The sequence below is a fragment of the Ischnura elegans genome, chromosome X (genome assembly GCF_921293095.1).
Source record: "Ischnura elegans chromosome X, ioIscEleg1.1, whole genome shotgun sequence".
Lineage (NCBI taxonomy): Eukaryota > Metazoa > Arthropoda > Insecta > Odonata > Coenagrionidae > Ischnura > Ischnura elegans.
The window spans coordinates 47,302,271-47,318,618 of NC_060259.1; the positions used below are offsets into that span (position 1 = coordinate 47,302,271).

Here is a 16,348-nt window from a genome sequence, read left to right on the forward strand (position 1 = left end):
AGTGCGTTAGCAGAATAAGAAAAAAATGCGAATGGGATTTGATTTTGGCGCGTCATAGGTGGTATCCTAGGAGATGTAAACACAAAATTAGTAAAACTATAGATAGTTGATTTGAATATGTCATTATTCTAATTTTTTTTTTAAATTATTGCCACATATATCCTTTCTTTAAATTGAAAAGAAACTAAACATCAATAAGTGATGCTCAGCTGTTATCAACAAAAAATTACAACAATATGCAAGGGCACGTTCCGTCCGTCAGGAACGTTTGTGGTCGTAGGTAAAGTGGACAATGCGTTTCCTCACCGTTATATTTTAATACCCATGACTTGGAATTAGTTAAATATTTACTTGTGTTCGTGTGTACTTGCGGTTGCATCGAGATCGCTTACATACTCATGTAATTGCTTAACAAAAGCGTGTTGCTCTGGTGTTGGCAGCTCACGAATTAGTTTTCATTCAACATAAGTATCGCGTAGCAGTATGAATCGCCCCAAGAAAAGGCCCTTGGTAAGTATTGATATGCTCTAAATTGAAATTTATTCATGGAATTTTTCTCGTACCTACTCATTTCGTTTGCTTTAACTATTCAGCTGATAGATTCTATAGAATTTCTATTAAATATGTGTTGCTGCCTGCCTATTTCAGAATTGTAAATAATATAAGCAACTTCAGGGTAATGCTAGTAGTCGTTGTGTACCTGTATTTTGCCTTGGGTGCCCTTTTATGTGATGTTGTTTTCCTTCCTAGATACAGCGGCAGGGGTCTAAGGAAGGAGAAAATAACGTAACTATAACGGTTGTCGTTAGATGCAGGCCCATGAGTGAAGATGAGATTAAGGAAGGTAGTACAGCGTAAGTAACCACTTGATTCCATTCAAGAAAGGAAAATTTTCTTTGCTTTTACATATTTCGAGTGAGATAGGCACCGCATCTCATTTAGAGTTAATGGTTTTCTTCTGGAAGCTTTGTGGTCAGTATGATCCATAAATAATCATGTTCATGTTTTTGTGCGGCACACATACCCGTCGTCATTTTCCATGATAACTTATCTGTTGTATTAAAATTAAAATTATTGTATTAGATATCATGTTTGTTGTAGTTATTTACCTAATATTGCCCTCAGTGTGTGATATGTTGACAATGTGTGATTATGTCGTTGTATTACATTTGAAATTAATATAATTATGAGGTAAGATACCATTAAGAGCCGCGGTAATATACGTTTTTCTCTAGTGTATTTTCTTTCTCTAACTTCTCTTGGATTTTTATTTTTATAAAGAATGGAGTTATTACTCACTATATAGCTCTTTCAAGTGAGTGGAATGCTGTACTGTGGGCTGCTTGTTTTTTGTAGCTATTCTATCATAATTTCTGTTCCGTTTTCACTAATGTCAATATCCATATATTAAAGAAAAGTGCACAATTAGTCAATTCTGTGTATACATTATTGTGTTGTTTAAAATGATGTAAAAATTGATGTATGGTGATTCAATGCCTTTTATGAACTCTAAAAATGAGGTTTTGCACCAACGTACTCCTAGCATAATGAAACTTGGTACATTACATCCTTTCGCCCTAGTATGAAAAAGCCCGAATATTTTTGAGCTAGATTATATGATTCCAGTTCCAGTTACAGCCTCTAAAAATTCATGAGCTTCTTAATTTTTATGAGTCTTCGTTCACACTTCTTAAGCTGCACTTTTGGCTCCAAAAATTCTTTCGTACTTGTTTGTGCATTGCTTCCTTTGAATATTTTCAACACGGGAAATAATTGAGGAAGAATGTTTGAGTCAAACAGTGCTCCTTTGGAAGCATGAACTAAGATTTGAATATGTTGAGAAGCCTCCTAAATGTACCAAATTTTGTCGAAGTTCAAACTTGTGGGTGTCGTGGTGCAGTTTACTTGCTATGGATACTTGTTGTGGTTGACTTGTATACCTGGGTCTTATCATAGTAGAATGTCATTTAAGTTTGTCTTTAGCATTTGTCAAAGGGACTAGAATTTCTAAAGTTTATATACAGGCATTTTTATTGAGATGACATCAAACAAAATTTAATGGAAATTCAAAAATCAGGCGAGGATATTTATGGAAAGAATTCTTTGCTTTTGTGCGGTGCAAAATTGTAGTGTAGATAATTTACAATTTGAGAAGTACTGTCAGGAGATTTTATGTGTTGGTTTGTAATGTTGATGCTAGAATGAATGGCTTAGTAGGTTGCAAGGTATGATTTTACACATGTTGACTTATAAACTTTTACTATTGCCTTTATGCTCTTAAGTATCAATAAGATACAAGCAGCTGCATTTGCAACATCTTGAGAGACAGCTCTTGATAATTATGTGTTATGATTTCATACGATTAGCTTAAAATTATCCATAATCTATAAAGTATTTCCAATGATATTCTCCCTCATTCATCTCTGAATGTCACATTATCTTCAAAACCTGACAATAAGGGTCTCAAGGTGAACCAGAAGTTTCTAGTTAGTTAATTAGACTCTTGAGAAGTACCTAATTTGGTGTGCCATGTGGAATTCCAAAGTATGGTTTGGTGTAATAATGCATATTTAAGAATAAAAAAGGGGGCAAATAGTTTCCTATTATTTTGAATCTAGAGAGAAACTGCTGTGAATAGCCCCAGATGTAAATGCAGGCAACTCTTTAAGTGGCTGATTTGTTTAGGGGTGTAAAAAGTTAGTGGCTAGAACATCTTATGTCTTTGCCCCATTTATTGAGAACTCCAATTGTTAATGCTTTTTTACGTTGAGTGTTTTTTTCACAATAGAAATTAGTAGAATTTTTCGAATTTTTATATTTTTTTAATGCCAATGCCCTGGAAATGTTTGTGTGTTTCTGGATCTGCTCACTATAAGGCTACTGAATCTGATTTAAGATAATTGCTCTGTGGGGGTATTTTTTGTTTTCATATATGTATGCCTTATTTGGCCAAAGCACTACATACTAAACTGCATCCATCAGTATTCAATTGATTGCATATTATGTGGGACTATCAATAAAAAATGCAAATATGGGCATGCAAATACAGTAAAACCTCTTTACATCGTAATGGAGGGGACCAAAATTTGGGCAATTTGATATATGGAGGTTCACTATTTAGAGGTTTCAGTGATTTTTCACCATTTTCTCATATCCTTCGGAAATGAAAGGCACTACTCTTTTAAACCATTATATTTATGTGTTTAAGCAAACATGCATGCATTAGTGAACATATATTTATTACATATTAATAACAGAAAGTGAGTGCTATCATGTAATTTTTACCATGATTTGAGGGGAAATGATGTGATCTCTCTTAAATCAACAGCCACTTAAAAAGATTTGAATAGTTAGATACCTTTTTTCTTATTTACTGTTAGGTATGCTCTCATATGGAACAAAATGGTGGTAGCTAATGATAAATGTGAAAATTACAGCTCATTAAAGGTGTATAAGAAAAAAAAAGTGTGAAACATTTATCGCTGAAAATGAAAATGTCATTCCATGTACATAATTGCGGCTGCATTTATGATCTCTAGTTGTCTCGGTACAATTTGCAGAGGTAGTTAGGCCATCTTGGGGGTGTCTCCTTGGTATGATAAGTGGAGGTTTTATGAGATAAAGAGGTTCCCTACATAAAGGTTTGCCTATAAATATACATGTAAATCTGATGACTGTAGAGGTGGTATGAAGTGTGGAGGTTGATGATGTAAAGAGGTTCACTGCGTAGAGGTTTTACTGTATAATTTGTGGGTAGAGGAAGACTTAGGCAGAAAAAAATATGGTTTTCAAAAGCCATCATATTAGATTAAACCATTGCCTCTACACATTTTTGTTGCTATCACTATTTTTCTAAGTAACATAGCTAATGGAAATGTCCCTACCTAAATCTATACCTTTTAAACAAAACAAACTCTCTTTCTTTTTCTCCCATCCCATATGTCTTTGATGACATTGGTATTTAGTAATGCACACTTTTTAATGTATCAATGGTTTGTGAAGGGGTTTGGGTGTTTATGTACATTGCCTAACTTCACTTCAATAAAGTACACAAAGGTAAATGTGACCGTATTTGTTTGGTTGTCAAGCAATACAGATATGTCTCTCAGATGTCAGATATGGGTAAATGGCTTTGCTATTTGTACTTAGTTCCTCTACCTTATGAAATATCCCATCATTTTTTTACTTACGTATGCTGCATCATACTGCTTAGTTTGTACTCATGTATGAAATTTTTAAAATTCTGATCTTGAGTACTGTGACGAACGGGTTTGCGTCCGTTATAAAATAGAGCAAGAAACACCTCAGAGCGGGGGCGACGTAAAAAACGAGTAATTTTGAGGATGCGAAACGTACGGGATAATTGGAAGGGGAGGTTGAGGGTGAAAGACCACACGTATTCCTGGGTTGCGAACACAAGAAATGCATTTATTGACAAAGATCGCAATAATTAAATTTAACATACAAAAATATGGGGAGTAGCACTTGAAAAAATGTTAGTAGGGCCGGATTGTCAAGGATCAAATACAAAATACAAAGAAACCAAAAATCAACTTGATAACATAAAAGTAAACTTGAAATGAACTGCATTTAAATCTTTTCGCAAGGTTTAAAAAGTCCTCTGCTGCACTTTTGAGATTGAAGATTCACTAATCGTTCCAGCGCTTTCTTGCAATGGGAAAAGAGGGGGGTAGGAGGGAGAAACGTTCTCGACGCTGCTTCGACCCGGGACAGTGGTGGGGACACGGTTGATTACTGCACCTTATTCGGGAACACGAGGTGATGACGTGGCCGAGTAGACTTCTCATGCGCTCGTGATGGTTCCTCGTTGCATTTTCCAAGCCGACGACTGGGGAGTTGCCAAGGTGCTTTCTCTCTATCTCCAGTAGCCTGTGGCTCCAATGCTCCACCGTCTATCTCCGATGTTGAGTGGTTCAATGAATGCTCGACCGACTCCTCTCCACCGTCTCTCTCCGGTGTTGAGTGGTTCAATGCCTGGCTGTCTCTCTCCGATGTTGAGTGTCCCATCACTGACTGTCTCGTGAGAGGGGAAGGGAGGGGAGGGCAGTGGTTCCACTAGCGCGCTCTATCGGGTCGTGATTCACCTTGTTTGCGCGGTATTTAAAAAAAAATGCTATTCACACGCACACATGAAACACTTACATTCATACCAAATACACTCAAATAGTAACAAAAAGGAAAGGGTAGGAATTGTGACATGTGCTACTCTTAAATGATAATTAGCGCTGCCGTTACAGTACATAAAGATGCATAAATTATGATACTCCTTACTCCTCTGCCTGATACTACTACTTGTTCATCGTGTTCCTGTATTATGTGAAATGCCTCTCTGTGGTTTTTACTGGCTTTATCTAATGTTTATCACATTTTTTCCATTTTAGGGTTGTGGAGCTAGTTCCTAAAAGGGGAGTTATCTACATAGAAAATCCCAGAACAGAAAGTGGCAAAATGCAATTTACCTTTGATGCTGTGTATGATGAAAAGCAAGTATCAATAATTTGGAGAAATCTTTTTAATTTATCTGGTTGTAAATATGATAAGAAATTGGAATAACTCCTGGTATTTTACCATTGTTTGAAGTTTTAATAAGTCGGGAAATGAGGGAAAATGAGAGTGTTTGCCAGTGCCATTGTAACTATGTATCTCTACTTGAGCTTATTCTGTACTTGAATTAAAAAAAGTCCTCTGGAACTCTTTCTTCTTTGCTCTCAAGGTCTATTGTATGCTAAGTTTCTTTAAGAGGGGAAATGAACTTTAAGGATTGTGAATGTACGGAGGAGGTAGTTGGTGAAAGTATGAGTAGTGGATGGGGTTGATTAGTGACTGATAAGAGTTTTGTTGTTAAATTTTGTGGAATACAGCTGAAAGTGAGGGTAAGAGAGATCCTTAACCTTTTCCCTGCTATACACGTATATATACGTGTGGACGTTTCGTGACCCGGGAGACGACGGCCGTACATGTACGTGTGACATTTTCCTAGCCAGGAAAAGGAAAGCTGTATATATACGTTTTCTAGCCCTCCCCCTTTTAGGATGGTCGTGGGTTTACGTCGTCTTTGTCTGGGGACCCAACCTTGCAGGGTTTAGGATTTACCCTCGGAATCCGGGAGCAGGTACCTCACCCCTCCTCTTTTATAACCCCTCTTAGCGGTAAGGGACAGCGGTCATACAATGGTTTTCAAGTCAGGTGTCGAAATAAATATTTGTTCATTTCTCAAGAAAAATAAACTAAGAATTGACTGATTTGTCTTTTGAGCAGCGTTTACAATTTTTAAACGAAATTCTACGATAAATATTAACTTATATCTCGAGTTAAGTATAAAAATCAGCATGGAAATTGTTGCTGCATTAAATGTGTTAATAATGGCCTAAGAACTTCGATTAAAATTTGACAATGCTCAGAAAAAAATGAGGAATTCAATTCAAAGTCTGCAATTTACGTGCTGGCAACGATTATCCATTTGCTAAATACATATAAGCAATACATAAGTTGACCGCGAACCAATGCCGCAGGTATGGTCGTAAACCCGGAAAGGAGGGAGCACAACTACTCTCGGAGTCCGAGATAATGCGAAGTCCCAGCGTGGAGGGGTTGAAAAAGGTTCAGCGAGACCCTTCTTAACGAATGCCCTCCAAAAATGCTCTGTATCACGAGAAAGAAGAGTCTCTTGGGGCTCAGTACAGCAGTTGTGCTAAGACGAAAACCCCGCCGTCTCGAAAGGGTTAATAATTCATGCCCTTGGGAACTCCAGCCTCTCATACCCTTGTAACTTGTACTGTGAAGAGAATCTTTTTCCTATTTTGTGTTTAGTTCCCAAATACTTTTTCCTCTCCTCCTCCAGCAGGTGGTGATATGGTATTGTCTCCATCTCACACATTACTGTCAAGCTCCTGGACTAGCCATACTACCTTGAAATATGTAATCTCCTTGTGTGCTACAGCCATCATTTTTGTGTACTTCCAGCAAAATCCTCACTATTGTGTTGAAGATATAGGGATCTGCTGGTTTCCCTATCTCTGGTTTATTCTCCATGTTCCACACACAGCGACATGCCAATGCTGTAGATTATAATCAGTGACCCTATTCATCGGTACCTGCTCTTCATTTCATAACCTATTCCCAGACTTAACTGTACATTGAGCTACAAGAATTCCTTAACACTCCTACTTCATGTGCTCAAGATCTTTACCTCAAATATTCTTTTGATTTTGAACAAAATTTCCCTGCCTGATATTTTTCAAAGACTAATGTTATGACTGCAAACTTCTGTACTCTTACGAAGTGTGTGTAATATGATGTAAACCTGTGACCGGATATGGGCTTATCCTCATCTACCATCCATTTATAGGTTTATAGAGATAAAATGCCATTATTAATGCAGCATTTTTAGTTGTTGAAGAAGGTATTTGAATACAGATATGCTTGGAAAGATATTTTTAATGTTTAAAAATATAAACGGAGCAGGAGCATTTATAAGTCAGGCATTTATAAGTCAGTCCATTACTTAGGAAATCTCTCCCAGTTTTGCATGTTTGCATCATTGTGTTGATTCTAATTTTATTTCTGCTCTAATTTAATAATGGTGTTAACTCTGTAGAGTGAGAATGTTGAACATTAGAATTGCCACTGTTATTATCATCCAAGGAATCATGTGTGAATTATGTGATTTCTCAGTTCAAAGCAGGAAGCCATCTATGATGAGACATGCCGACCTGTGACCGATGCGGTCCTTAGCGGGTTTAATGGGACCATTTTTGCATATGGCCAAACTGGCACAGGAAAGACATACACAATGGAAGGCAAGTTTTAAAATGCCAAGGTATTATGTCAATTAATTTCCTTTTCCTTTCTGAATTAGAGCAGGAAAGCATGTAGTCATACTTAAGTGGAAGTGTCACTTTCATGTTCTAGGTATTATTGAAGTTGATAAAATTTTGTGTATCATTACCATTCTTCTAGCATTATCACTATTGTGCTCATTCTTAATTATTTTTGTGTGCCTAAATCCTAATTATTATCATTTCATATTTGTTCAGGCTTACGGAAGAGTAATGAAAAGCGAGGTGTTATCCCAAACACCTTTGAACATTTATTCAATGATATTGCTCGCTCATCTAATCAGCAGTTCTTGATTAGTGCTTCATATATTGAAATCTATCAGGAAAATATGAGGTTAGTGGAATCTTAAAGTTGATTTTTTATTCACCCATGAATATGCCAACTGTTACGTTCTTCTAACTTATTAATTTATTATAATTCATTATATTTTATTAATAAGGTCACTTGTCTATTTTTAAAGTCGGGTACACGAAGTGGTATTGATGGTAGTGTAATTTTTCCTTTGCCTCTTTTGCAGTACTAGTGGTGTATTGAAAAGTAAGGGGTATAATGTTAGTCTTATTCTCCTCTATTAATGAAAATTTTCTTACAGGCTTAATTTTTAATAATACAGCAGACTCCCGATTATCCGGCTGCGGGTTATCGGTGTTGCAGAGTATCCATGCACGAGTTCACATTACTTTGACTTTCTCCATGATCTTTATAAAAAAATAAAATCGGACGAAAAAGCACCAGGATTTTAATGCAAGGCTACACTGGGGATATTATTTCCGTTAGAATCTTCTTTGTAAAATGGAATTATTTTATATACTTCCTGATTAGGATTTTTTCAAGTTTACCTGGACGTCTGCTCTGGAATTGCAGACATCGATCAACGGCTGTAAAGAAACTCTTGATTAATTTTAGAAGATTCTTCAATGATAATCTAGTCGTAAAGTAAGAGAAATGTTATCTACGATCTCTCATTGAATATTTTATATCACAAATTCAGAAGTAATTCCGTGGCCTCACATGTGGTTGATCCAGAGGGAACGGCCTTAGGGAACCGGAGAATTCGTCACATTCGGGTATGTTTACACCGTGAGTAGTCAAGGTCAAACTGGAGGGGAAGGGAATAGTAGAAGTGAGGGAAGTGGAAGTAGAGATAACAATAGTCATAAAATTTGCCATGAGTCCTGGTTTCTTATAGCTGCTGCTGAACAATGGCGTGGTCGTGCACCCTTTACCTTCGCAGGAGTTGCCTGCTCCTTTTTTCAAGCATCAAGGTGCACGATCATGCTCAGAGATAACGGATCAGCAGTTGCATCTCGGGCAACTTGTGCGAGACGGGACTATGCGGCATGTTGCCTGATGTCTATAGTTTCTGACGTCGTGGAGTGATGTGGAAGCATTCGTGCTACCCACTTTTCTGAACCTGCGATTTTGCAGCCGCAGATGCATGGTCTTCTGAAACTAGGTATTACATGGAGCAGTAGAAGTACGAGTACAATCACGTTATTGCCGCTAAAAAGATGGGGGTCGGGAAAAAGAAGCTCATTATGATTCAGGAAAGCAATCTAAAATAACGGACAATGTGCGTGAATAATAATAAACGAGCGTGCTGCGCCCGCTCCCGGTGGGCTACCCCCGCTCTTTTCAATGCAGGTCCACAGAGGGATAGGCGCGTTTCTAATTTTAAAATGTAGAAAAAAAGGCAGGGTCTTATGTACAAATTAAATTGGAATGTTCATGTGCAAATTGAGGTCAGAGGACCTCTTTGAACACAAAATTGGAAGTAATTACACTATCCTCTGTTAAACGCACATGATGACTCATACTTACGTATCAACAGGAGACTTGAATGTGGAATCAGCCGCATTTTGATAAAAGTTATTTTAAGAATGCGAGATATTGTTGCAAATGAACAAATGTATCAGTTTGTGCGCCGTTAACGTCAGGAATATTTACCGGTTTTTGTTTTTTTTTTAAATTATTTAAAACCTAATTTTAGGAAACAATAGCAATATTTAAGAAGTAAGATATGCTGTTGCATGTTCTCTGATAAATTCTGTGCATTTTGGTACCTCATTTGTAGAGTTTGGTTGCGTATAAGTTGAGAAAAAGGTATCTATACAGTAGAAATAATATAGAAGATTGTTTGATTTATGTAAATTTTGAAAATGACAAGAAATTAAAGGGAATGTTTGGGTTATTCATGTTTTCCGATTATTCGTGCCTCCTCTCCTCATCATTAGCCTAGATAATCGGGAGTATGCTGTATTCTTAAAATGTTTTGTAAACATGGTAGTTAATATTTATAGTAGACATTAAAAAAATAATACATACGAGCTTTCATTGTGCCATCATTATCTTGCAAAATATCTCTTATTTCTTTCGGATTGGTGCTTTCTGTTACTTGATGGCATCTACAATTGAAGACATCATGTCATTAGCATAGCTAAAAGAATGATAGGGTAGTTTCCTTCATTAAAGAAAATGAAAGGCATTGATTGCGATTCGTTACCCACCATTAGTGTATTCATAATATGCAAATTGTTTGGTTTTAGAAATTCCAGTTTAGATGAGTGTCAATGGTCAATTTTAACCTCATTTGAAAAAGGCCAGATTGGCACCCATGTGATGCCACTCCACGTGTCGTCACAAGGGCTAGATGCTATAGGAGTAGATAGGAGATTTACATGGTCTGAGATTACCAATGCATGCATGAGGCACAGAGCTCAGGGAAGCATCTCTTAATAATCACCTATTAAAATTGACTTTGGTTGGAAAGTTTCCTTTGTTTGATAGGGGTATAATAATCCTTATTTAAGCCAAGTGCTATCTGCTAGCAGGGTACTATACGCTACCACCTTGCTCGGCAGCAAGCCTGCATCATAGCGGCGTTCATAGCCTTGCACCCAGGTGGCCTCAGACAGCAGCAGCCAGACATCTCATGGGCTTTTCCCAGCATTCATACTTAGCCGACTCGATTTTGCATGCTTGAAAATTTTCACTTTTCATTTAATCGCGAAAAATAGATATGGTCATTTAAAAATCTAAAAGCGTGAAATTCGTACTCCAGGAGTAGTAATCTTTCAATGTAGGCAATAAAAAAGAAGTAGGAAACCATCCTATTATTGACAGCTCACTCTCTAATAGCTGTTTGGTAAGACTTTCAACTATAGCACTCATCTCTTTACTGTGGAAGGGTGGTAAAATTGTTGCTCTAATTCCATGAAGGTAGCCTGGGGGCTCTCACGTTGTTTTATTCAAAATTATATATTATATTATTTCCGATTATTCGTGCCACTTCTCCCCATCATTAACCCCAATAATCAGTAATGAACTTGTACATTTAAATAATTTCTGTGAATATTGTGTTATATGTTTAGAATGTTGATACTTTTTCTTGATGAGGCATTAAAATTAAATTACATTCAGAACACTTTTTTCCATAAAATCAGTTTCTCTCTTTGATCGATTTCTACGTCCAGGTTCATACGTAGCCAAATCATATTTACATATTGATTTGGCTAATGAGGGAAGCTGAGGAATTATGGAAAAGTGTATCAGTTCTGATGTATGCTAATAAATCAGAGAGTGCTGTATCTTTCTTCCAGGGTTGATTGATTTAAATCACTTTGATTTAAATCATGATTTAAATCACTTGATTTTTATTTAAAAAAATCAGGTGATTTAAATCATAATGTGATCTATACGTTTGATTTTAAAGAGTCAAGAAAAGGAAGCTGTAAGTGTATAATTTTGATTTTTATTTCTTAATTAATACAATGAATCGACAGTTATCAGCACAATGGTGGCTCTTAAATAGAAATGATACTGTAGGAATGCATGTAACATGAAAATAAAAAAAAATGGCTTTGGTTGGAATACTAGTGTATCCGTTGAAAAAAAATTGTTTTCTGATTTAACTTCTAAGCGTAGGCACCATACAAAGTTGCAATTATAGAATTGTTCTAAACTTCATATGCTTTAGAACCGCATAATATAGCACATTTGATACTTCCAATGGCAATTTTATATTATGCCGGTGTAATTTTTAATTTGATACCATTGGCATTTCAATAGTTCTCTCCCCTGATTGACTAAATGTTGTATTAAGTTTAGAGTATGTTGCCTCTTATTGTTTCTGCAAACGATCATTCTCCAATATGCTGCCCAAATAGTTAGTATTGCAAATAACTGAATTTTTGATGAATGGAGAATCATAAAAATCTCATTTAAATCAATAAAATCCGATTTAAATCAATAAAAGCCGATTTAAATAAAAAAAATCAACAAAAATGATTTTTTTGAAAAAAATCATGATTTTTATCAACCCTGACTTTCTTCCTATTTTTGTATGTTGGGGTTATAAGTGTTTCATTTTTTTCAGGGATCTTCTTGCTTCGAAAAAGGAGAAGCTGGTTATCAGGGAAACTGTGAATGGCGTTCGTCTCACAGGAATGACTACTTGTGTGTGCAAAGGGATAAGTGATATTGAAAAGTATTATAAAGCAGGGAAAAAGAACCGAACAACATCGTAAGTTAATATTTTTTAATTATATCGTGCTGGGGAAAACTTTTTGAGGCTAAAATCCACCTACACTTCCTGCCATTTTTAAAAGAAATAAATATCAAGATGTGTAGAATTTTTATCATGTACAGGTATATCCCACAAAACATGATACATACAGTGTGGAAGAGTTACATGTTGAGTGAATTCATGTTAAACTAATATTTAAAAGTCATTAGGATGCATGTTTTCGACTGCCTAATACAAATGAATCGTAATAAAATCTAGACCATGAGAAGATCTTTTGAAAATTTAAATGGCATTGGATGAAAAACTAGCTAAGTAGTACTATATCTATATTATATACAACCCGATGTGTGACAGATACCTCACGTACCACTCACTCACTCACTGATTCACGTATACAAATTCCCGACCACTTCCGGACGTGCTGGGAAGACGAAATTTTTGCAGGTCGTGGAGAAAAAATATTCATCGGGGGGAAAAGTCCGAAAACTCGAAAAAGTCGAACGGTTTTCGAGATATATCGATCCGAATTATCATTGGAGCCTTATGGGACTAAAACTTTTTCCGTTCCTTGCCTACTTTCGAATGTAACGGGAACGTGAAATTTCACTGACGGAAACTAGATTTTTCGGTTGATTTTTTGATGTGAAACATTTTGCCATATTTTGTTTGTAAGTATTTTTTATATTTTTTTAAAATTTCCAATGCTTTTCTTATGGGCCTATCTTTGGATTTTTTAAAAAAAAACTTTAAATCGTTGTAGGAATAAGTCCTTAACGTATGAGATACTAGATTTTTTGGTTGATTTTTTGGTGTGGTTTTCTTGGCAATATTTTGATTTAAAGTATTTCTTTTTACTTTTTAAAATTTCCAATGCTTTTCTTATGGGCTCACTTTGGGAATTTTTTTGACCAATTTGCAATAATCGTAGGACCAATTCAATTTAATGCATGATACTAGATTTTTTTCTTAATTTTTTGGCTATCTTTATGTATCTATAAGACGAACGAATTTGGAGTAATTAACGATTATGTATTTCCATTGAAATTGCGACTCCTACAACGTTTGGTAACTTACAACACATCCGCCGTGAAGTTTGCATTCCCTCAACACACGATTTCAAATTTTTCGGAATTTTTTTTTGTCTCTTCCCGACGACGTACGGCAACCAAATTAACGTGATGGACGTCTCTCTCGTGCCCCTACGGGCCGCTACCCGATGAACGTAGAATATTTAATTTTAACGGGTGACACCGTCGAAAAACCATGCTTGCACTACAGCTAGAGAGCCGAGCGAGCACTTCTTATAATAAGATTGTCATTGGGTCATTTCACAAAATTCCACATGGTTACTTTTCCTCCATCTTACCTTGGGTCAATGATTTTGACCAAATTTGCCAAACGGTCCTAATTTGATTATAAAATGAAAACTCCAGTCTTTATGTAATATATATGTACTCAATTTACGAGGTAGTTCAATGTTATAAAACTGAACGTTAATGAAAGTATCTTCCCATTAGACATCACATATCTATGTATAAAGAAGATAGAAAAGTATGCAGTGGCTCATTTTTAAGGTATTGATGTAAAAAAGGTAATTGTAAATTTAGTGAAATTTTAACTTTTAATTCAAGCTCTAAATTACAAATATTTTTCCTTTGACCTGGTATTCTGTCCTAGTTTTTGTGGATGCAAAATTCGACTCTTATCCTCACAGGGCCTTGAAAAACAGGTTTAGTGTCTCCCAATCAGATAACAAATCACTGCCAAAGAAGTGGAATGCAATTCCTTGGGATGCTATTATGGATTTCTGTCTAATGTAAAAATAATTATCCATCAAACGCCATTTCAAGTACATGTATTCATGAGAGCAATTCATGTTATGCCGAAAACAACTGCTTTCGCTGGCACAGTGATTGGTTGTGACATGGATCACAAAGGCCAAAAATAGTCTATTGGGTGGAATCTTTCTTTCGAATAAATATATTTTTCATATAATTGAGGCAGTGTGTCAAGCGTGAACAACATTGCGTTAATTGTCAGCGGTGCACCCACCTGATCCTTGGCTTCATCCCACCTCTTGTTTTCACCAGGTAGCTCGCTCTACCCCCACCCTTATTGTCATGTGCTAGCGGACAACTGGAGGCACTCTGCAATATTCACGCATTTCTAGCCGGGATTCTTTTCTTCATCTTCAATTATTTTCAGTCCATCTTTTAAAGTTCTCACTTGCTTCTGCGGAAGGGCCATGGTCCGAGGAAGAATAAAATTAAAACTAATAAAAATGAATCCTGACTTTATTAAACCCACATGTAAAACACTCGCTAGTTTAAAGCTGACCCACTCTGGAAAGTATGGAACCACTCTTAGAAGGTGAAGTTCGGAACTGATGCTATTGCGTATGGCCTACGCAGAGCATATGTAGGCAGGGTGAAGCATGACCACATGACTGTGCCATGAAATGTTTTGTCCTAAAGAGAAGGCCACAAACCCACTCATTTCTAAGTAGTGTAGCGCCAGATGAGGAGATGAATTTGGATTGCTAGTAGGGAGAAACAAAATATCCTGAGAAGATATCCCGTCATCAGTAACTCTGACAAGTGAGACTTACAGTATAATGCGTAAATTGATAACTGATTATAACCTGGTATCCTGTGTTTGGAAAAAAATGCCGCATCAACTGCCGAGAAGCTCAGCAGTGAGGATATCGAGTTTTGCCAGAAATCACCATCGTATATTTCTAACTATTATTTCCTTGCTTAAAATGCTTAAACAACGTAAATTGTAACCAGATGCCCTGTTTTCGAAAAAAAATCCCGCATCAACTGCTGAGAAGCTCAGCTGTGAGGATATACAGGTTCATTAGAAATCACCATCATGTTATTCCAACTATTTCCTTGCTAAAAATGCTTAAATAGCGGTAGAAATATGTTGTGTTTGGTCTCATTCTGTTTTTGAATTACGTGCATGTTGCTAATACATATTTCAATCTAATAGAAGTATAATGGCAATTGCTGAAATTCATAGTTAGACACCTATTGGGCTAATAAGTGATTCATGCAGCAGTTGACCTCCAGAAACTGGGAACTTTGAAGCAGGTAGGCTTAAAAAGTTCAGTGGGTGAGAGTGGGAGAGGTGTAAAACACATTTCTATTGTTCTCGTGTAACTTGTTATTTTCTTTTGAAACTAAGGTCTTCGTAATACAATTCCTGTGGAAGCTGGGACTTTTTGTTTCACTTTGGAGAAGAGGAAAGCGTCAGAGGGTGGGAGGCAAGTGCTGAATGGGGGGATAATGGATCTTTGGAAATGCGCTAATGTGACTATGCCACGCCACTGAGCTTCTCACGATTGTAGTTCCATCTCCCGGGGAAGATTCAAACTATGCAGTGGCGGATACATATCGGGGCACAGGGGCTGCGCGTCCCCCTTATGGGTCCACCCGCGTTGCCTAACATTGCAGAACCACAATTGTAACAATTTTATATCATAAGATCTGATTGCCTTGCATATGAAAATCAGTTCAAGTAATACTTTCTTAAAATTTGCATGTGACTTAATTATTTGTCATTTTGATATAAGTAGGGATGGTCAGATTGGATACTTGGATCCAAACATCGGTGGATATTGCCCTTCATTGGGTACCGAAATTTTAAATTATAGCTTCAGTGAATGCAATTCCATAAGAGTGGAAAGAGTTCCGATTCTCTCTTCAAATGCGCCGTCACTCTGTGTTGCTTGTCCTACTCATGAATCATTTTGTTTAAAAGATCTTGCAGGGGTTGTGTAGCAGAATTTCAGGAAAGTAAAAAAGGCAAAATACGCCTGTCACATAGTGTGACTCTTCCCTAGAGATTGAACCAACATCGGGGGTATCTCAGCATCGTCGTATAATAACCATGTCATAAGTACCGTATTTCTCCAAGATCAAGTCCCCCCCCCCCATAATTTTTTGACTTCAGTGTCTG

General features: G+C 36.6%; 1 protein-coding gene across 2 annotated transcripts in view; it reads left to right on the forward strand.

Moving 5' to 3' along the window:
* The first annotated feature begins 224 nt into the window (after positions 1-224).
* Positions 225-16,348, forward strand: part of LOC124170771 (kinesin-II 95 kDa subunit-like) — a 48,861-nt gene continuing 32,737 nt past the window's right edge. For both annotated transcript variants that reach the window (XM_046549718.1, XM_046549719.1), the window contains exons 1-6: positions 225-510; positions 751-854; positions 5,403-5,504; positions 7,696-7,820; positions 8,058-8,193; positions 12,236-12,382. In XM_046549718.1, the coding sequence (XP_046405674.1) occupies positions 484-510; positions 751-854; positions 5,403-5,504; positions 7,696-7,820; positions 8,058-8,193; positions 12,236-12,382 (641 nt within the window). In that variant the 5' untranslated portion in view covers positions 225-483. The remainder of the gene's footprint in view (positions 511-750; positions 855-5,402; positions 5,505-7,695; positions 7,821-8,057; positions 8,194-12,235; positions 12,383-16,348) is intronic.